This window comes from Paroedura picta, chromosome 11 (genome assembly GCF_049243985.1).
Source record: "Paroedura picta isolate Pp20150507F chromosome 11, Ppicta_v3.0, whole genome shotgun sequence".
NCBI classification, from domain to species: Eukaryota; Metazoa; Chordata; class Lepidosauria; order Squamata; family Gekkonidae; genus Paroedura; species Paroedura picta.
Window position 1 is genome coordinate 16462273 of NC_135379.1, and position 23337 is coordinate 16485609.

At 37.7% G+C, this 23337-nt stretch overlaps 2 protein-coding genes across 10 annotated transcripts in view; both read left to right on the forward strand.

The window, feature by feature from the left end:
- The window catches only part of NEBL (nebulette), a 119202-nt gene extending 97225 nt beyond the window's left edge, over positions 1-21977 (forward strand). For 5 of the 9 annotated variants that reach the window (XM_077303887.1, XM_077303886.1, XM_077303888.1 and 2 more), the window contains 11 exons: positions 1695-1805; positions 2060-2170; positions 2565-2669; positions 4132-4224; positions 5221-5313; positions 5763-5867; positions 6703-6874; positions 10200-10292; positions 14724-14849; positions 18493-18608; positions 21407-21977. In XM_077303887.1, coding sequence (XP_077160002.1) covers positions 1695-1805; positions 2060-2170; positions 2565-2669; positions 4132-4224; positions 5221-5313; positions 5763-5867; positions 6703-6874; positions 10200-10292; positions 14724-14849; positions 18493-18608; positions 21407-21583 — 1302 coding nt within the window. In that variant the 3' untranslated portion in view covers positions 21584-21977. The remainder of the gene's footprint in view (positions 1-1694; positions 1806-2059; positions 2171-2564; positions 2670-4131; positions 4225-5220; positions 5314-5762; positions 5868-6702; positions 6875-10199; positions 10293-14723; positions 14850-18492; positions 18609-21406) is intronic. The other 4 variants (XM_077303889.1, XM_077303893.1, XM_077303894.1 and 1 more) reach the window with 4 other exon arrangements.
- On the forward strand, positions 10299-14717 carry LOC143820733 (uncharacterized). Its single transcript, XM_077303896.1, has 2 exons — positions 10299-11587; positions 11788-14717. The coding sequence occupies exon 2, from the start codon at positions 11957-11959 to the stop codon at positions 12617-12619; it is 663 nt and encodes a 220-aa protein (XP_077160011.1). The 5' UTR covers positions 10299-11587; positions 11788-11956; the 3' UTR covers positions 12620-14717.
- Positions 21978-23337: the final 1360 nt, after the last annotated feature.

The window sequence follows — 23337 nt, forward strand, 5'->3', positions numbered from 1 at the left end:
TTTTATTTTTTGTTTATTTATAAATATATCTCACTTTTCTCCCCAATCAGGGCTGCCAAAGGGGCAAATGTCAGAAAGGCTTTGTTGCACGCTATTGTATATTGAGCTATATAGCCCCTATCATTTTCCAGATAAGTCAAATCACTATTCTCCTATGTGGGTTTGCAGTGTGACCACAACTGTGCTCCTACCTGTAATTGTTGACCACTCTGCAGCCACACATCCCTTCCTTCAGCTCCACTGTGAAGACTCTGCCTGTGTATTTAAGGATTTCCTGTTCTTCAGATGGCACTTTGAAGAACTGAGAGAAAAGTAATCACTTCGTTCTTTGAAGTTGAAAAAGGCAGGAAAGGTTTGGGGAGATAGGGTACATTGTACCCTAGAAAGAGTTTGTAAATTCTCTACAACAGACCTATGGAGACAGTCATACCCGTTTGTGGGTTGCACATGTTGAACAGGGGTTACATGTGCAACCATATTTCCCCTTCCTAACATCTAGCTCTGGTCTCAGTTTAAACAGTACGTGGGGGTGGGAATGTACTGTCCATGGTACTGAACCAATGATCGGTAGAGGTAATTTTTCCAAAGTAGTAACATATGTACTTCAATATGCAAATACTTGTTAAGCCTGGTTTCAGAACAGTTTCCCGATTAGTTGACCCAATTAACCTATTTTATTTTTAAAATTTTGTCATCATAAAACGAACCATTGTTCTTCATGCGCATAGAGAGTGGAACTTAAGATTATGCTACTAACCTTATGTAATTTATTTAGATTTTGATGTTTTCATCTCTGTTATGTCGACAAACATTGCTTTTTGGAGTTGTTAATCCAGGGCAGGAAAAGTTTATTAGTTTTCTTTTAAAGAGAGGTTTAGAAGACATTGCATTATATTTTCTGGTTTTCCACTTTATCTAAGTGTATTTCCCATGGTGCTTCAGTTTAATAGCAGACTGTATTGGTGACAGTGAACTATACTGGAGATATTGTCTATTGAAAAGAAAAAGGAGTTTCATTCCTAGCAAGGGGTCAATTTTTTGTGCTTCCCCTAGTGAATGAAACTTTCCACTGTTTACCTCAATTGTTTTTGATTGCACCGATTATCTGTAGTGTTCAAATATATAAACTACTTCATTAACATAGGGTTGGATTCAGGTGATTGAAACAGGTATAATTTGAAATTAAATATTATGGTGTTTTTGTTTTGTCATAAGATCTTTAAATCAGTAGATCTGTGTATCTCCTAGGCCCATTATGCACGGAGTGGAAAGTCTGCATTCGGGGTGGAATGGCGGCAGCTAAAATCACCAATTATGCACGCTACAGGCGGCAACCGGGTGCAGAGTCAACGTATGCCGCCGAAAAAGCCACATTAGTGAGATGTGGAAGAAAGTGGAGCTTCCTGGGACCAGGGCGCAACCAGAAGCGGATCCGGAGTATCTGCGTGCATAATCGGATACTCTGGGTTTTGCCGCTGTTGTGTTCCATCCCGTGCATAATCGGTTTGCTTCGCTTCTTCCTCCTCCTCGTTCTCCATGCCACCGTTTCAGCGGCCGTGCATAATAGGTCCTACAGAGACACTGTTCTGAGTTTATTAGAAGGACATTTTGAGCTTCAAGGGTGCTGTTTAATAAAAACTCACAGATTAAAGCAGAACTGTAGATCTGAGTGTAGTCTGTGCTGCCATTCATAGAAAGAATACAAGAAACATCTAGAAATGGAACTGAAAGGGAAAGGGATGCAGGTGGGCATGGACACTCCTGATATTCAACGAGCTAAGAAAGCTTCCGAAATTGCAAGTCAGGTGAGTTCAGAATCCTTAACTTCAGTGACATTCACAGCAAAAATATCACACTGGTCTGCAAAAAAAAGTATTTTCACAATATAGTTTTGAAACAAGAAAACTAAATTTCTAGGCCAATGCCTAGACATCTAGTTTGTGTTGCCAGCATGGCTTTCAAAGCTGCACAAATGAATTATTCCAGCTGGATTCCAGTATGGATATTCAGAACTAAAAATATTGTAAATCTAAGAATTCATTCATGTTCCATTTTGCAGAAAGAATATATGAAAGACCTGGAGACTGAAATCAAAGGGAAAGGAATGCAAGTGGGCACAGATATCCCAGAGATCCAGCGCGCAAAAAGAGCTTCAGAAATAGCCAGCCAAGTGTGTAGGGGATTCAAATAATTAAGAGTGCAGTCTTTATTCCTCTCTTGAAATCAGTGGGCTTCAACTTAATTTACTCTGCATAGTATTGCACTGTGTTACTTTTAGTTCAGTGGTGCCTCTTGCACAATGTTAGCTGGCTCAGACATTGTCTGCAATTGTTGTTCTCTGTGCAAGGGGGAGTGTGGGGAAGGGAGTACGTAAGTAGGTATAGGATTAATTGATGTAGCAGCAAACTATGATTTGTTGTTAAAATCTGAAATGAGCCACTGTTGTTTGTTTTCATTCTGATTTGAACATGAATTTCATTGGAAGTATGAGTGTCGTTTATGTATTGTTCAGTTGATGGTATAGTGGTGTATTAAATCAACATGAGAAATTATGTATTTTGTAGAAAAAGTATAAGGATGAAGCAGAGAAGATGCGTTGTTCCTATTCTGCTATACCAGATACACCTGAAATTGCAAGGATTAAAAGCACACAGAGAAATATTAGTACTGTGAGTAGCATCAGGTTTGATTTCAAACTAAACCTTTTAGAATTGTTCCAAGTTAAATGAACTCTTTTGTGTCTCAGGATACAATAGAAATTTGTCAGTCATTGTCCTCAGATCACTTATGTGAATGGAAATAACCTGTACTTTCCTTGACAAAAGCTGAACCATTCATTAATTCAAAAAAGAAAAAATATACACTGATGACACTAATTTTTTGAATTTCTAAACTACTCCAACTACCTTTGCCAAATCTCAGATGTTTTGCAGAAACTAATGAATTTGATCTTCATTCTAGTTTTTACAAGCAGTGCATAAATTTAGTTTGAGTTTGTGAGCATGTAAACAATTTGTGTTGTCAGCTCTTCAAAGAGATCTGGCTATGAAATCAATGGTCTTTTATTTCCGTTGGTTCTTGTTCATTTTTTGTGTTGCTTTAATTTAATAGAGAATATATGTTCCTGAGGGATTTCTTTAAAAGTTCCAATTAGCATCTAAGTATCAAAGTTGTTGCTTTGCTTGTTAAATTCTGGGACAAAGACGTTTCACTTTTTTTGTTAAGAGGGGCTGGAATTCCAGTGCCGTTTCCCATGCTTGGTTTGAAAGTCATTCCAGAGCATTTCTAAGGAGCAATAGAATTTCTTCCCTTAGTGTTGGAAAGTGCCATCTTGAGTTGGAAGCTCATTAAAATATTAAATAGTATTTTGGATTTTGGATTGGTTCAGAGAGGCTTAAATCGTAAAGGTGAGATGTAATGTCTAAAACAATAACTTCCTTATTACAATTTTTCCTCCCTTTAGTTATGTCCAGAAAAAGTTGTTATAGAGAGAGGTTCAGATGAGCATCATGGTTTTTTCCAGCAGCCTGCAATATTATAGTACTGTTTGTTGACCCCTATCAAGAAAGAAACTGTCATGTTCACCTGTTTTCAAGGCAATGTAAACTGCATTGTGCTACAACAGTAATTGCATAAGCAGGGCTAAATCAGTGAGAGCCTCACACGCTAGTCAAGATGGTAACAAGCATGAAGTTGTAAGCTTCTGAGCATTGCATTGAGTTCATGAGCACCTTAAGGGTGTAAATCAGCATAACCATAATAATCTGAAGTCCGCAAGTGAGAATTTTACCTCTTTTTCTGGCTGACATGGTTCTGCAAACAATCGCTTGAATCTTGTCTACATTGGGCTTTGACAGTCTTGCATGCATTCTGTTGCAGAAGTGATTTTTCAACATTGTCAACATCCTGTTGCAGAATCCTAAAAAAAAGTTGCTTAATGCAAGGGTAAAATGAGTTTTCAGTAGACCTTTCACGTTAAAGAAAATGAGATTAAAATGTTGTTAGTCCCTGTGATTTATGATTTACAGAAGCTTAAAACATGAACAATATAGGCAGTGCAAATTAATTTTTGGAATATTGCCTAGTTTTTAAAACAAGCTCATAATTATTTTTTTCTTTTGTTTAATGAAGGTGTTCTATAAGAAGGGAGTAGGTGCTGGCACAGCAGTAAGAGACACTCCTGAGATTGAGCGAGTAAAGAAAAACCAGAAAAATATCAGTACAGTAAGTTTTGGTGATGTTAATTATTATTTGCCATAATAATAATAGTGTAATAATGTAAATTATCGTTGCTATTGGTTGTGTTAATATGAAAACCTTTGGCTCTTATAAATGTAAACATAGCTGTTTTACAAAATTTTCTTTGCACATATCCTAAAGTTATAATGTCGGTGTTATGTATTTGAAAGTTTATACTCATCCAGAGCTCAAAGTGGAGCATCAAAAATCACAGATAAAGAAAAATCAGTCAAAAATGTCCGAATGCCCACTGAACTCTGCTGTGTTTGCATAGGAACAGCTGTACGCAGCAGTTTGTTCTTGTTAAAATATTTGTACGTTTATAGCCCTTACTCGCTAAAATCTTCCCTACTTACAACTAGTATATATATAGTATAATGTTAAAATATAGTAATGAGAATACAATTATTAAAATATATATAAAACACAAATACAGTTCAAATCCACTATGAAATCCACCTGAAGGATTTTAGAACATCTTTAAACAGCCATCTCAAAAACCTGGAGGGTAACCCTAGTATGAAAACAGGGCATGCCAGCAGTGCAATAACAGGCATAGAGATAAAATGCAATTGAGAATATGATTGAACAAAGGCACTATGGCCTCATTCCTAAAAAACAGCAATGTAGCTACCACCTCATTTACATAGGTAGAGGCACAAGGAGCAATACATGAGAGAAGGACCTTAGCTGGACAATACAGAAGAAGATGGTCCTTCATGTATCCCAATTGGAAACCGTTTAAGGTTTTAGAGACAAGTACCAACATTCCCAGTAGAAGATAGGCATCCAATGAACATCTTGAATCTCTGTTTGCATGTTTTGTGGATGAAATATATTAAAAACAAATTGTTATGCACAGTTTGTGGATTTTGAAACTGATTTTGAATTTAACAGTTTTAGTCCAAAGTGGTATTTAATATATACACAATGATAGTTCACACAAAATACTATGTATTTTTATTTTATAAATTAAAATAGGTTTACTATAAAGGGCACCTTGGCAAAGCTACTTCTGTGAGTGTCACTCCTGAAATTGAGAGAGTCAAGAAGAATCAAGAGATTATCAGCTCGGCAAGTTTTTTGGTGGTTCTTGTTGAATTTTATTGTTTTGGTTAAATAATTTATCCTTTCTAGGATGTATACCATTAAGCAGGATTTTAAAAAAATATTTAAGCATTCTTTAGAAAGAGGTTTAATCCTAAAGTTCATTTAATCCTATCAGAAATTGAATGTGAATAATTATTTAATAGTAAATCTGAGCATTTCCCTTTGTCACAGTTTGCCTTCTGTACTTGTTTTTTCCCCTGATGACATTGTCAGTCTGCCCTAAAGTTTTGTGTATTGCATTTTATCACCTGAATAGTATGATTTGTAGCAATTATTAAAGTTTCTTTAATAGATAGAAGAGTAAAGTGCCACGTAAAGTGCCTATTTAATTTTGGAATAAAGAGAATTTGTATAGGCTGTCAAGTGTATTTTCATGAAGCTTCATGGCTATTGATCATGTGGTGTTTTCACAGGTCAAGTACAGCAGTGATCAGCAAAAAATGAGAGGTAGACCTAGTGTGATTCTAGACACACCTGAGCTAAGACATGTCAAAGAGACACAAAACAACATCTCAATGGTAGGGTACATTTTTCCTATGTTTCAATTGTTCTAAAGAACAACATTTTGCTGTATTCCTCATTAATGTAGGTACTCAGTAACATGACCCTTTGAAGTATCTAGCAGCTAAATGGATGAAGTGGTGAACTGTATATAAAAGTTGTAATTATTTTAGTTTCACTGTACTAATAAAGCTTTTTTCCTAACTGCTCACTGTGTGGCTTCTTTAATACTTCACATCGTTCTTCTCTGTTTCAGCATCTCAGAGTGTAACTGGAGAGGTGACACACACACTGCCTTGTGCATGCTCCTGGTTTGCGTGTGCAAATGAAATTCTGAATGTGTTGTGCTGATTGAATTTGCTTGCAAGATTGTGTATGTGTGAGTTCCTAGTAGAAATTATAACAAGGTACTGAGTATGTGTGTATGTATTAAAATTATACAAGTATTTCTAATGCCTTGGTAACACCTATTCAGGGTTTGTCCTGAAATTTTGCAGGGGTTAATCCTAACATTTTGTTATGAAGCATTGGTTCTGCCTATATCTGAATTTGTATGAAATATATGGTGCTTTGGAAGGTCTGTAGTGTTGTCACTTGCACGTGAATGTAATTGGTTAACATGAAATATATTAAACAGCATGGCACTTTTTATATTAAGAAGTATTTTAAAAATAACTTTGGATACTGTTAAGAAAGCTCTTTTGGTAATGAACTATTGCATGGTGGTTATTAATTGCTTGGATAATAAGCAAATAAATATTAGGCAGAAATAAAGTTGATTCTTTATATTATGTCACTTAATACTCCTGGTTATTGGTTAATAATATTTGGATAATTTTTACTCTTTGGCAGATCAAATACCATGAAGATTTTGAGAAGACAAAAGGCAGAGGTTTCACACCAGTAGTGGATGATCCTGTGACTGAACGAGTGAGAAGAAACACCCAGGTGGTTAGTGATGCTGCATATAAAGGGGTTCATCCACATATAGTTGAAATGGACAGACGACCTGGAATCATTGTGGGTAAGTGAATACAGTATGTTTTACTGGTGGAAACAGTTCCATGTAGGCTAGCTCTGCTGATAGAGTTCCCTTAGTGAAAAGAATAATCTTGCCCTCATCTTAATGTTTGTTTTTTCTAATTGCAGTGTTAACCGTATGTAAAGTTATGTATTTTTTGTTTCATTAATTTAAAAAAAGATTAAAATGATAGGTCAGTTTTGGGTTATTGGAAGATAATTGGCTTCTGCAAAACTGAAATAATGAGAAGATTAATTAGCACAACAGATTATGAGAAAATGGGTTTTAATCAAACATTAATTTGCTCTACAAAGGCCAAAAGGTAAAATAAAATGGAGGGGTAAAATAAAAAGTACTTACATTGTTAATTCAGAGGGCAGATTTTTAAACAATTCAGACTTTCTTTTATAAAATGTAAGCAGTTACAGAATAAATTGCCGTTTGACCTTTTCATTTATATCAGTGCATCTGAAATGTATCTTCATGTTTTCGGTGTGTGAAGGGGAAAGGTGTATTTTTGGAAACTGTGCATTTTAATTTGGCAGTTATAAGAATTATCTTGTTTATTGGGAGGAAAACTAGTAATGTAGTATTGCCTTGGCACTGAATTTTTTCATTTGCATTACCAGAGTAATTTTTAATCCCCCAAACTATTCTTACAATGTTTGACAGCATTTAGGTAATTTGTGAAGAGAAGAAATAATGAACATCATTTATTTTCCACTTTGGAAAATTGGAAGGGTACAGTAATGTCTTTTTCCATTTGTCAGCTTTACTTTAGAGTCCCAACTAATGCTCCCTGGTTACCTGGGAACGCTCCTCAAGAACTCTCTGGCCTTTCCCCTTAATGGACTCAGTCACAAACTATTCCTAGCATTGCTGTGGAATCAGGGAACTGTCAGCTTCCATTGACCTGATGGTGGTTCTTGTGCCTGGGACAGGGAACAGAGCCTGGATGCCTACCCTTCTTCAGAGTGCCTCTTTTCTCTCCCCCCCCCCTCAGTCATCCATGGGCATGGCAGGGAGATGAGACCAGCTGATATCACTTTTGGTTCAGTTCCATGGCTCCTTGGAGCCTGAAAAATATTTCCGGAACTCCTCCATGGACAAAAGGCTGCCTTAGTTGTAGCTCTTGTTTTTTTAAATTATATTTCATTATAACATAGTTATTAAAATAAGTAGGATGTTTGATGCTAAGATATGCCTGTCATAGTCATCAGCTTGAAATGCAATAATTTCTCAAAATATAATAAGCTATTTCAGGTGTCTATTCTAATAATTCAGATATGGATTCCTGGATGCTATTGTTACGATAATGGTCTTTCTAGAGAGTTGTTTCTCATTATAACATAGACTTTTAGTAACTAACAGTTTAGTGCAATTCCAAACTGATTTACAACCTTCTAAATTTTAGAACTGTGTGGTTATTTAGCATTGTAAAGCAACAAACCCTTGTGCCCAGATTTACATTTTATTAATCTCTGTTTTGACACATGCCAGCATATACTAACTGTCCCCACCCTTCATTCCCAGTGACAGAATGAAAATCAGAGTAGACTTAGTGGGGACATTTGACAGATTCTTTCTGAATAAGTGCACATATGCAATATAACATATCTACATATTAAAACCATGTTGTAAGTAGTATTTTCATTTTTATCTCAGAATGATTCCAAGGTGGTAGATTAAAAACCTGAAATTAAATAGTTTTAAATGAAGATAGAAGGCCAGATGGAATGGACTCCTTGTAAGTTGTTATGGGATTTATGACTACAGCATATTTCAGTTAATTAAATTCAAATACTGAATGTTGCTGGTAAGAGGGGACTGAATGAAGAACTTTTACTCAAAACTACAGATGATTTGCATAGGGGTAAGCATATAAAAAGGATTAATTTTGGATCCAGATTTTGGAAAGGTATGCTTTTTTAAAATGTTACCCTGCTCTGGGATTTTTTTCAGCATCTCCCCCCCCCCCCCCCCAAAAAAAAAAAAAACACCAGGAATATTTTCTCAATTTCCCTGCATTCCCATACCCCTACTAGTAGTAGAAATTTTATTACGGTTTGCACCAGGCATATAACAGGGGAAACATACCCCTACTAGAAACAGTAGGGTTAGGAAGGGAAAAAAGGAGAAGAAGCTGGTCTTGGCAAACAGCTGTTGGGTTACATTTCCATCTCTTAAAATTTTAAAGGGTCATTATTTCCTATGGAAGGACAGGCCTCCATTATTATATAATCCTGATTGTTTTAATTTATGTTGTTATCTGCCCTGAGCTACCAGGAAGGGCAGGATGAAAGAATAAATATTTATTTATTTTAAAATAATGGCATTTTAAGATTTAAAGGACCTGGAGTGGAGACTCAACTGATCAAACAGAACTGGCCTTGGAGGGTAGGTCTACTGGCCATAAGACACAATGGAGCCATTATTTCCTATAGACTGCAGGGAGGTCAGGTGTACCATCCATTGGAAGTAAATGGCCCATTATTTTCGATGGGCACTAGAGGGGTTAGGTCTTTCCCTACAAAACAATGGGGACATTGTTTCCTATAGATACACCTGGTCTCTCTACTCTCCATAGGTAATAATGGCTCCATTATTTTCTAAGGGTGGTAGAACTAGCCTTGAAGGCCAGGTCTACCTGATCAACTGACCGCATCTGCAGTTCATTTAAATTTCAAAGGGCTATAGTATGCTAGTGAGCCCTAGAGAGAAAGAGGCAACAAAAATACTTGAGTGAAATTACATAGGAATCAAATTTGGTCAATATGAAACTCTTTTCTATTTCCTTCTCAAAAATAAAAAGTATTATGTGACTTGAGTAATAAAAGAAATTTACGTACATTAAATTAAATGAAAAAATGATGCTGCTAAAACTGTTCCTTATTTTATTTTAAAAAATAATATAACTGAGACATGAGAGGATTGATAGAGATATTCAGTACCTTTTGTTGCTTTAAAGTGTGTGAGTTTGTAACGATCTACAATGAAATATTTACTCATAGTCATATGGCTGGGGAGGGGCATTGGTCAGATCTCATGTTTTGCTTGAAGTAGGCCCCTGGTTCAATCGCTGGTGACATTCTGTAGAACTGCTGCCAGTCAGAATAGACAATACATTTTCATATGAGTTTAAAATTCCAGTAACCTCCCATAGAGACACAAAAAAATCAATAAACTTCTTTATAAAAATAACGTACAGGTGATAAAAAGGTACTTCAGCCTTTTAAAGACTATAAATGTATGTATGAAAATCTTAACAGTTTATAGAATCTTGGTTTTTCTACTTCTTTACTACCTCTCTCATTTCTTTTTGGAAAAGACCTCAAAGTTTGGCGTACAGATCCTGGCTCCATCTTCGACATTGATCCCCTAGAAGATAATATTCAGTCTAGGAGTCTACATATGATTTCGGGTATTATTTAACGCATAATTTCCCCCTCTGCCTGGCTGTGGTTAAAAAAAAGATAAAAATTGAAATAAATGTTGAGGTCTGGTGCGTCAGCCTCATGTATACAGAAGAATTCTTGAGTGCAGAAGTAATCTTAATTTATCATAACATTTTAACAGTATCTACAGGGATTCTTTAGGGAGCTGGAGTACCCATTCAAATGTTGGTAGAGTATTCAAGTCAAGGGACATTCAGTTTGCCATTGACTTCCTTTTTATCTTGACCCTGGACTTCCTTGGTGGTCTCCCCTCCCAAATACTAACGAGGGCCAACCCTGCTTAGCTTTTGAGGTCTATTGAGGTCAGGCTAGCCTAGTCCATCCTGGTCAAATGTTGTTGTATGCAAAATGGTTTGCATGTATGGTTGTCAACTCTGGGTTGGAAAATTCTTGGAGATTTTGGGATTCAGGGGATATTAGCAGGATATAATGCCATACAGTCTACCTTCCATTTTCCCCAGAAGACCTGACCTTCAGAGGAGCCTTTCTCCCCAGGTGTCCTGATGTTTTGCTTGAAGTAGTTGTAATTCTGGGGGATCTACAGGCCCCACCTGGCGGTTGGCAATTATACTTACATAGCTCTTGGTCAATTCTCTGTAAATAAAGTAACAGGCGTCTACTGATATAGCTCCTTCTTTCCAGCTGTGGTAGCACAGGGACATGCTTGTCCTATAAGAATTTAAGTTGCCATTGGCTATATGTATACATACAGTGGGTCATCCTTCTCTTCTTCCACATGGATACTGTACACAAACAAAGTTGATATGGACTTGGACAAGTCCAAATATTGAATTTGTTGAACAATTTATTTTAGTGTAGTTGCACTAATTGGAGCACTCATTTTTCCAATTTTGCATTTAAAATGCTATCACTATAATGATTAAGTTAATTTACCCAGGGGGTGTGGCTAAAGATGTCGTCCTGAGAGGGTGGCAGGGCATCTGCTCTGCTATCTCTGAAGCCTGACAGGGGTCAATTGTGCAAGCAATTGGCAGGAAAGAGGAGGGGTACGCAAACCCCACCTCACCTTTCTACCCAGGAAGTTCTTGGGGCCGTCTCCAATCCTTTAGGGAGTATATCTCCCTGGATTATAGGCTGTCAGCGTTCCAGGTCCAGAGGACGACTGCCATTTTCTACCTCGGACTTTCTTTTCTTTCTTTAATCTTAAAGTATCTGCTTCAACCCTACATGATGATTTACCACAAATGAACGCTCTGAACTGAGGGGAGGACATCGGCTGAGTTCCAAAACATCATTTACTGCAAGTATCTCTCGCTTTTTTTTTTCTCCGTCTCTCTTCCTGCATCAAAGCCCTTTGTTTCCCCCCTCCTCTTACTCTGCTCTGCCTGAAGCCACCTCGTTAAGAGGCAGGCTAATTCTCCTAACTAAGCAGAAGAAGGACTCAAATCAACTCGAATTAATTGGCAAAAGCTCTTATTGTAATTGTTTTGGTTTTCGAAGATAAGATAAGCTGTGAATGGGAAAATCTCACGAGAACTCTGTGCCAGCACGAGAATCTCTGCCTTCAATACGTCACATGCCTGTGCCGGAACATTAGAGGATAAAACAGAGGACCTCTACTGGCCACTTGTAAAATTGTTTGGGGCCGGTTTTTTTTAAAGTCAAAATCATGTCTATGTTAAAAAGATTGGCTCATCTAATAGAGATACAAACCCAAGATTACAAAGTATTTTTAGATGGATTGATCAAAAATATCTCCAAGGAGATCCAAGATGGCAAGGAAGAAGTCTTCAATAGGAATGATGGATCAATAACAGTGACTGATGACAGCTTTAAACAAGGTGGAAAACCAACAGCAGAAGAGAAATCTGAAATTCATATCTTCAAGGAGATCCAAGATGCCAAGGAAGACGTCTTTAACAGGAATAATGGATCAATAACAGTGGCTGATGACAGCTCTAAACAAGGTGGAAAACCAACAGTAGAAGAGAAATCTGAAATTCTGGAGACGGAAAATGGGATGCCGGAGTTCTGCAGCCCAGATAAGGACACCCTTTTTAAAAAGACATACAGCCATCTCAAAGCAACAGTGTACAAAAATCAATCAAAAGAAATATGGATCTGCAGTGAAAGTAACCGATTTAAAGGATCTCTCTGGGGGGAAAATTGTATTGATACTGGAGTCCAGGAGGTGCAACGGCCTCAAGATTTATCGATGCATATTCTGCGGGAAAGAGTACAACTGCACTTTCTACGCCAAAGGCCAATGGGACAGAATATAATTTTACGGGAACGACAAGATGTAGCAAGCCTCGAGATGAGACCCCCTTAAGAAGACCGAAAGCTCATATTGTTTTATGTTTAATGTTATACTGTATTCTATATTTCCATTTTTATGAAAAAGGGGAAGCAGTGTCTCTTTCTCTCTTGTTTTTTTTTTTGTCTCTTTTCTTTTGTAGGCATATAGGTAATATAATCATTAGTGCTGAAAATGTAAAATGGGGTTCCCCCCCCTTATTTTTTCTTTCTTCTATTAGGGTATTGTCCTAGGACTAAAGCCTACACTGACTTGTAGAAAATGTTTAATGTTAAGCTTTCAACTTAAATCTGAAAATATATCTGTCAGGATGGTTCTTAGAATGGGTCAAGCATAAATTGTTTTGTAGATGTATCAGAACCAAGGATAAGGAGAAGCTATAGAAGACTGAAAGCTTATATTGTTCTATGTTTAATGTTAAGCATTTAATCTAAACCTGGAAATCTTATTATTCTCTGTATTAACAACATATACTGTATCCTACATTGCTATTTTTATGAAAAAGGGGAAGCAGTGCCTTTTTTTTCTCTTGTTTCTTTTTCTTAGTAGGCATATAGGTAATATAATCGTTAGCGTTGGAAATATAAAATGGGGCTTTCCCCCCTTATTATTATTTTTTTTTATTGGTGTATTGTTATAGGGCCAAAGCTCATATTGATCTGTAGAAAATGCAAAGCTCTCAACTTATACCTGTCAGGATGGCTCTTAGAATGGGTCAAGTATAAATGGTTTGTAGATGTATCTGTATTAAGGATAAGGAGAAATTATGAAATCCTTTTGTAATTTTTTTTTCTTTGTACATCTTTAAGGCAAAGCCCTACTTTCCTCTCCCTTCATCAGGGTATTGATACAGGGCCAAAACTCATACTGTGCTATAAGAAATGTTTAATGTTAAGCATCTAACTCAAACCTAGAAATATCTGCTAGGATAGCTCTTAGATTGTATCAAGCAGTTAATGTGAGGTCTACGATCTCACAAGTAAGTTGATTAATAATAACTTTTCTTTTGTATATCTAAACAGGCCTTTTTTTTTAATGTAGTGGAAATGTGGATGGCTCTTAGACTCATGGCTCTTAGAGTTTTGGGCAAAAGTTTATATCACTGTGGAGTCAATGTGGGGTCGTATATTCTTAAATGATGATTATATTTCTATCTTTATGAAAATAAAAAAAATCATTATAAAAAAAAAAAAAGTTAATTTACCCAGGGAGGGAGATGTTTATAGAATCTGCAACAAACCATGTCATGCTGTGACTTGTGTGTTTACCCAAAGACTTGAATTCAGTGGAGGTTTTCTATGGATAGGCGTAAAAAAAAAAAAAAAGATTTTTGCTCATTTACCCCTGGTAGGGAGGTCCTCAGACTCCCCCATCATGCTGTTTCTTGCGGCCCTCTTTGCCTCAGAAGCAGCATTTGTGAGGAGATTTTGGGCTGCAGTGGGAGAGGAAGGTGATGACGTCAAACAGCAAATTGAAATCTGAAGAAATTACAAGTGGATACAAACCACTGGAGATACAACTGCAAGGGACCTATGTCACAGATCTTAGTCTAGATCTGCACATGAAGCACTCTGATTCTAGGGAAAGGAGAAACTCATTAAGAAATACTCTGTAAATGAAGAAATAGTAAATGAATGATCAATACATTAAAGGAAATATTCTAGTTTATAATTTTGCATGCCATTCTAGCTTTTTACCTTCAAGGAATTATTAACCTAGATACCCTCTTAAAATGTAGTTTGAGCTGTTAGTGTCCATTCTGCCACCTCAGCATTCTGTTGTCATGTGTAGACTACTTCTTAGATTGTGCAAGGCAAGGCAAAATGGGCAGGGTTTGGTGCAACAGAATGCATGTGGCCCCACTCACAATACAATACCCTAGATTTTGTTGGAACAGTTGTCTCAGTTTGCACACTCTGATAACTCCTGTATCCCAGTTATGAGTAGGAGTGGACACTGAAGCACCCAGCCCTAGTTATGAGTATCTCAGATCTGCACTATTCAATTAATATGTTCTCTCACTAATATTATATTTTGGGGACAATTGATTTAAAAATCCCTCTCTCTCTTATTTCCTCCTCTGCCTTGTATTTATTGACGCATTGTTTTCTTTGTGTAGAAAAAGCCAGACGCTATAGTAAGCAACATTTCCATTCTGCCAGTACATCTGTGGCTGGAGAAGATAAGTCAGATGGTTCTATATTTTCTTATTCTAGTGAGGTAACAAAGCCATCTAATGAAGAAGGTACCCACAGATGTCCACTGTTTCCTGCTGATTAACAGTCACAGTGTGTTCAAATCTTGCACTTCTCAAAATTAACTCCACAATTCCTGTTTGCATGTCAAACAGCTATGTGACATGAAGCATTTGTTTTGATGTTAAGTGTCCATGATTCAGCCACAAAGTCTTTGCATGACATATTTTGCCGTATTCACAGGTTGTAATGCTTTTCCAGTGTCATTAGTAAAATGAACACTCCCGGATCTTTAAAAACTGTACTCACCCATTTGGGACAAAGGCAAATTATAATAAGACAAAAAATATTTATGCTGGACTTCCCCAGTTGTCTGAAGTAGGTTTTAATATTTTGCTTTATTCTGGTCTGTTTTAAAAATCAGCATAATTTTCTTTGAACCTTTTTTTGGGGAAATGTGGGCCAAAATGTCTTTAAATTTAAAAATGTGTGTTGCGGGTTAGAGCATCAGTTGACATTCGGTAACAATGGCAGGTTTGTACAATATGATGACGCTCGCTGGATGACCTAGGACAATGTCCTCTGTTACATTTTTTTATTTGGAAAATGTATATACCATTTTTTCTCCTTGAAGAAGAAAAGTTGGTTCTTATATACTGCTTTTCACTACCCGAAGGAGGCTCAAAGCAGCTTACAATTGCCTTCCTTTTCCTCTCCCCACAACAGACACCCTGTGAGGTGGGTGAGCCTGAGAGAGCCCTGACATTATTGCTCGGTCAGAACAGTTTTATCAGTGCCGTAGCAAGCTCAAGGTCACCCAGCTGGTTGCATGTGGGGCAGTGGGGAATCAAACTCGGCTCACCAGATTAGAAGTCCGCACTCCTAACCACTACACCAAGCTGGAACACAGGAGTATAAGTGGCTTTACAGACTTTAAATGAATAAACAATCCAAGATAAGAGTACAGTGATTCCTATTCCTAATAAACAATAGCCCCAGACTCCTCTGGGGCCACATTTGTAGCCACAGGGCTAGGAGTGAGCCAAGGGAGGTTGCATCCTTGGCTCCCAGTGTGTTTCAGGAGCTCAGAAGGGGTGAGGACCTTTTGTTGAACTCTGCCTATCAACCAGCTCTTCTTTGGACAGCTGGAGAAGAGGAACTCTGGGGGCAGTCCCAGAGTTTGAGGGTTCTGTTCTGGCCTGCCTCCTCCCTATTTGGTTGGCTGCTACAGAGCATTTCCCCATAGCTCCTTTCAGGCTCTCCTTCCCACCCTCCCTGGGTTTCAGTGTTATGGGTGTGTGTTTGGTTTACTTGGTTATTGATACCTGCTTGTGGGTATTTTAACACCTCTGCTCCCAGATGCACATGCTGAAGAATGGCATGTGAGTGATGCCATGGCATTGGCATCCACCCAGCTAGTACTATCAGGGGAAGGGCATGTAGGCAGTGTGGACAGCTGTAACTGCACATGGCAAGAGAGATTCCGAGCAGGCAGAGGAAGGACACACAGGCAGGTGAGGGCAAGAAAGGGGGGGCTAGTAATGGGCACATGGGGGCCATAAGTATTCTATGCCCAGAGCTCCCCCCTCCAAAGAGATAGAAAAACAGTCCAGATGATACTGAGCTACTGGATTAGCTCTAAAAGTTTCTAAGACTGATTATGCACTGGGGGCTTTGTGCTGGGCTGCAGGCTAGAGTTTGAGTTGGGGCAGGTTACCCTGCCTCTTCTTGCTCCCACATCGGGGAGCATTTGGCCTGACATACCTCATCTGCCCTGGATTGGTGCTCTTGCATGGGAGCCAGGGCAGTGAAGTTCCCTGTGTGGAAACTGTCTAAGTGATGCTGATGCTCCAATATATGTGATGGCACAGAAGGTCACTTGGAGAACAATAAATAACAGGTAAGTAACCTTTCTTACTGCAATCAAAGAGAATAATCAACTACCCATAAAATGTTGAGAAGTAGAAGTTTCTGGTTTAATATAAACTTTAATTAGGCCTCTCAAATTGGGTTTGACCAGGAAAGTTTTGGAATATACAAGATCTGTAGTGTGCATGATTCATCAGCATTAAAAGAATATCCTGTAAGGGGCATCAGAGGATAGTTAAGTTGGGAACATTTTCAGAATAGTCTCTTCCTATGTCTTGCTCTTTTGACTACACTTCCTCTCTGCTTGCCTACCGAACAGATGACCGCAAACAAAAGTTAGACAGTTAGTCTTCTTTCCTCTTTCTATACATTTTTGTTTCTCTTCTTAATAAAGCTATTTTATTCTTTTAAGCAGGCTAGTACTGTACACCTCTTTGCATATCTAGACTCTTGTCAACAAAAAGAATCTTGCTAAAGTGTCATACTAAATTACTGAATTGGACTCTTCGGAGGCCTCAGATCTCAGCATCAACAGATTACAGGCAAAATAATCACGTGGGATAATATTCTACTTGCAGAAGTCCTTTGCTGCATCATCACTGCCTTCTAGGCTTGCAAATGAGCTCTGTGTCATGTTCTTTGACAACACGTCCTGCTTATAGTTTAGTTGTAGAAAAGAACAGAGACTGTGCAGTTGTACCAGAATTGCACAGCTACGATCGTGTTTCATTCACATTTCTACCTCTGAAGTACTACCATGAGCTGAATTTCCTTTGAGCACCTTTCTACTTTTCCTACTTTTTTGTTATACTTGTCATAGTCTTACATGATTAACATAGTGTGCTCCATGTGATTTGCAGATGGAAGCTTCCCAGTGTTTTCTTTGGACTGTTGATATCAGAGTCCAGATTACAAGGATCAGCCTTCTAGTGTTCTAAACCATTTTTATAAATGAATATACATGGATCACTAATAAGTGTGCTTGTTATTGTGTCTGCACTCTAAAGTGGATTTCACGTTGTGCTTAAATAGACCCATGAAATATTCATTGCAATCTTTTGTTCTGCATGACTATATTTACAGGCCATTTAAAGCTATGTCTTGTCATCTCAGTTTTAAGCCTTCAGGCTGAATAATTTTCCTGCTCCCATCTGCCTCTGACAACAGGAGGGAGACCATGTTTTGTATTTGGAATGTGTATCTCTAAGTCGTTGGGTTTCTGAAAATTGAGATGTCCCTTTAATATCTGATGGCAAGCAAGACATGTATTTTTCTGTTGCTAGAAAAATCAACATTAAAAAATTGGCTAATGTGTAAGGGAGAAACTCCGCTGTTATGGAGTCTTTATTATAATGCTTCTTCAGCCCCTCCCCGGACAGGAATTATTGGGGATTGCTGGTGGTGGGAGTTGCAGTGCTGGTTAATTTAAGTTAGGGGTAGTCAAACTGTGGCCCTCCAGATGTCCATGGACTACAATTCCCAGGATCCCCTGCCAGCATTTGCTGGCAGGGGCTCCTGGGAATTGTAGTCCATGGACATCTGGAGGGCCGCAGTTTGACTACCCCTGAAAGTACACCACATGAGTGTAACAATGTAGTCTTGCATCTACTAGGTCTGGCATGCATGTACTTGGTTGTGGTATTCTCTTTTGTAGTTTCTCCCATTTGTTCTGCCTAGGCATCATTTACAAAAGTTTCTTTCAACACACTGCAATTCCTGCAGATCTGACTGCCTTTCTGATGGGGGAGGGATATCCACTTTACGCAAGGAGTCCCAGGGCGCTCTCTAATAGCAGTATTATGCTTGTGTTTCTTCCTCATGCAGCACCTGTGCTTCCTGGGGCATATCAACAAACTCAGCCTCAAGGATATGGTTACATGCACCAGACCAGCATGTCATCTATGAGGTCAATGCATTCGCAGCCACATTCCGCTAGCTTGGTGAGTATTGGCTGAATGATTAATTCCTTTTAAAAAACTGAAAACTACTTTTTAAAATGTGGTTCTCTCGTCATTTAGGAATATGTTGCCTAAAGAGCAAAATGAATGATCAGGAGTACAGCTGCCCTCCTGTTACTATCAATCTCAGTAATTATTGTTGGTGTTGACAGTGGTTCCATCTGTGATTTTAAAGTTTATTGATTCAGTTTTAGTCTCATGTAAATTTTATTGGTTTTATTACAATTTATCCAATTTGTTGTTCATCGGCCCAAGATGGTAATGTTCGAGAGGGGCAGTATATACATCGCTAAACAAACAAACAAGTTCATCAAGAGGTGTCACAAGAGTTCATGAGGTGCTTTTATAACTAGGAGCTCTAGCACTTTTTAGGTTTCTGCTTATGCAAAGCAATGAGGAACAGCCGGGGGAAATAGGAACTAGCAAAGAGCCCTTGGAAGGGACTATGTTCCCCTTTGCTTTGTGATAACACAGCTGCTCTGCCTTTTCCCAAGTAGGGAAAGGCTACTCTGGTACCAAACAAAGCCAATCAGGTGTAACAGCCTATTTAATTTAAACATCCTATTCATAATGCGAGGGCAAAGCAGGCAAAAAAAGGGGTCTTTATCCAAACCTTTCTGATGAACCTCTCAAACGTTTTGATGGGATTCCATCTGAAATAACTGAGGACACAATCAAGTAGGAAATTGTACTACACAAAGCCCATTGAAACCAATGGAGCCTGTACTTCATTCCCTTATTTATGTTCCATTCCCCAGTGAATCTTCACCAGTGATTTATGCCAAAAATGAATATCAGTTGTACTTCCTCTGATCAAAATCTTTCTTTTATCCTCTCTGATGCTTCATCTAATAAAGAATAATTTATTAAATACTTTATTAAGATTTTTCAAGGATCATATTTAAGACTTTAGAGCAGTGTAATTCTCAATTACATAACCCAGGTGCTGTGTGAGGGGAAACTAGAAACTCAGTGTTAATTGAATGACTATGGAGATTCTTCCTTATAATCTTGTTGTGTAATGAAGCGTAAAACACATATGACTTTTTTTCCCTCAACAGCAGAAAGGGGGTAATAAATGTAGTGCTGAATTATGTTCACAAAATTTCAGACATTTTTCTTTCTTTTTAATTTTAACAAAACTAAATAAACATGGATGTAATGAGACTACGCAAACATCTAGAAGCCTGTTTCTAACAGAATTTGCTTACAAAATCTAATTTACCATAGACATTTAATATATTAAGCTAATAAAATGAATCTGTATAACATTCACATCTTCCATTTCAGATATGTTAATCACATATAACATCATCAAGGGAAATTAACTTTTGATTTAACGATCCAAGCCGTTTTTGTTAATATTAACAAAACAACAGCTACTGATGTTTTAATAGCCCCAAATGAAGACCATGTTAACTTGGGGTTCCAATATTTGATGATCAATATCTATATGATGCTCCTGTCCTCTGTCTGGAAAGTGGGTTTATGTTTTAGTTCAAGGTAATTAATGAAAGATTTAAATACGCCAGAAATAATTTAAACAAAATGAATCTATGAAGTAATCATATCTCTGGTTCTTACTAAAGGCTTTCTGTAAATAATTAAGTATTGTCACAAGTATTTTCCTAAAACAATATGTCACAGTAGTTAGTGGCCAGCTATAGCTTCTGTATTTGTATTGGCAAAGATACGTACTGCAGATCTTTGTTGCTTACTGTTTAACACATCTAACTGCATCATTCTGGTGAACATTTTAAGAAATAGCCATGAGGAATACCATACATAAAATTAGCCTAACTGGAATGGCCTATCTCAGAAGCTAAGCATAGTTAGTTTTGGTTAGTACTTTGATGGGAGACCACCAAGGAAATTTGGGGTTGTTATACAGAGGGGAGCAATGGCCAACCACCTGTGTTCATCTCTTGCCTTGAAAATACTACAGGGTCACCATAACTGGGCAAGAACGCTGGTGTGGGACTTAGGGACTAGGGAGGGCATGAACTGGTTCCCAAGGCAAAATTCATCAGGAATTTGGTACAGTTCATGCCCTCGAGTCAATGTTCAGGGATGGTGCCTCCCCTGAATATTTCCCGGTTTGGGCCATTTAAACCTAGCAGCCAAGCAGGGTGATCCACCCATCAGCTGTTGGTTTAAATGGCTGCATCCATTTTGCATTCCAAGCAGGGGGAGCAAAATGGACAGTTTTAATACAGACCCACCAAACAGGTTTAAATAGCTGGCAGCCATTTCAGCAATTCGTTTCACTTTCCACCACTCTTAAGTGAAACAGACTGGCCCAACCAGCTGGTTTATTTTGGAGCTTTTGGTTCGGTTTTCTGGTTTGTGACAATCCCTAGTAGGGCCCACATTACTGTAGTCTTAATCCATCTCTATTGTTTTATATGTCTCATGGCCTAATTCAAATGCTGTTATGGATCTAGTTTTGTTATATGGAATTGATATAGTGTGCTTGTTCATATCATTCTGTTTTCTCTCCTACTGGATAAGTTCTATTTGAGCAAGTAACTTATATTTGATGGAATTTCTAATAAGCAGAACTCTGTACTTAGAGTGATATCCCTAACTAAGTATTCTTGACCTTATATTATGGAAAGTTTCAGCAATTTGGAAGTTGGCTAAGCAGTGTTACCAACACAGTTTCATATGGGAGATAAGCTGTTTGGGTTTTTTTTTCTGGGGAAGGGGGGTAGTTAGCACAACAGCTGTTCTTGTTACTACCTATTTAATGGACGCCCCCCTCACTTTCCCCCCAACAGAGAACATACAGGGCTATGTATGACTACAGTGCCCAAGATGAAGATGAAGTTTCCTTCAGGGATGGTGACTACATCATCAATGTGCAACCAATTGATGACGGTTGGATGTATGGTACTGTTCAGAGAACTGGAAAAACTGGAATGCTTCCAGCAAATTATATTGAGTTTGTTAATTAATACCATTAGTTCTCCCAAGCTTTGATTCTGATTTGCTTAGTCTTTACAGAAGTACTTTTAAGACGACACCTTCATTTACTTCCCTATCAATGTAACCATCTGTGCTCATACGCTGAAGTCAACAGGCCCTCTAAGGAACAGAAGAAGCACTGATCTCCCAAAATATGCTGCTTAAATTTATCTATAAAAATAGTGGAAACCTGGTGCTTCTAATCACGTCGAGGTTTCTATCAGTTAGCTCCCCAATATAATTCTGCCTTTATTGCAGGCTGTAGTTAGCTTTTAAGTTATAACCCTAAGCAGCTGTTATATTTCATTTGTGTGACTCTGAAATTGTAAGAGACCATAGTTTTGCTGTTAAGGTTCAAGCCATTAAAAGCCCAAGTGAATTGAATCATTCAGATATTTTTGTCGTGATGAATGCTGTGCTCAACAGTTGCTTACTACTGCCAGGCAGCCTTAAAACAACTTGTATCTTACCCTTAACGGTGAAGGTTTCCTAACACACAGTCATCTAGTCTACTGTATCCTTCTCTGAAACTTTCGTTTGCTTGCATTTGTTCTCCCAGCTCTTGTCAGTCTTCCCAAAACACTGGTTATGGTATAGCAGTGCCTTTTTGCACAGCTGGAGACAATTTCTGGATGCATGTAATGCCTATCTTTTATATTTTGTTTATGCCAACCTTTTATATTTTCCCTTGTATTAACAGTGTTTATATAGAAATGCCTATCTTCAAAGCACTTTACAAGTAACAATGATCTATTTTCTTTTGTCAACAGTCTGACTTGGCAATTTTACAATACAGAAACTTGTGATAGCAAAACACTTTGCTTGTAGCAGCATAGCAATGGGGCGTGGATGTGTGTGTAGGGGCTATAGCACAAATATGGACTTTTATTTAGGGCCTGATGGCTAGCAGTATGACTTTTCTGAGGCTTAATAAATGGGAAATATGTAGATAAAGCTAACTAGTAAATTTCCATGCCTATGAATTTAAATCACTGCATTATGGCATCCTCCTAGGAACTTTACCATCACAAAACGTGGAAAATATTTTATTCTACAGCATTTATAAAGTACTATATTGCACAAAGGCAATTAGCATTAATGGAATAACAAAGTATTTCTTTAAAAGGGTTCTTCAATTCAGTTTTTTTAAATCTTCTATCATAACATCTGGGAAATGCTTTGAGCAAATATATTACTTACAAGCAATCAGAATTTATCCATAAATTCACTGCATTTCTATGTAAGCAGTTCCTGTATTCCAACTTGTTGATACATTTTCCTGATCCTTACCAGCTGGGAGTCAACTTCTGTTTGTGCAAAGATTTCAGTATGAATGTCAGTTTTTTTCTGCCCTGCATTTATACTATTCAAAGGAAAATGAAAAAGGAAATACGGAATGAATATATTTTTCTACATGGTCAGCCCAGAATTAAATAATTAAATAAACACTATAATTTTTTATGATAATTTTTCTGTTTTTATCTCTGTCAAAGAAAAATTGACTCAGTTTTATTTAATCAAGATCAGAGAGTAAAATGAAACACGAAGTAAACTTCTTTTGATAGCTTGATACATATATTTTTTTAACTAAGGTATACAGCATCTTTTATGGAAAGATGAATTGATGTTAAGGGCATGGTGACCTTTCATGGCTGATATGCTATTTTGAAGGTATACTAATGCCGCTGTATTTCCCCCCCATTTTTCATTATCTAATGGAAGTGTATTTAACCCTCTCTTAGAG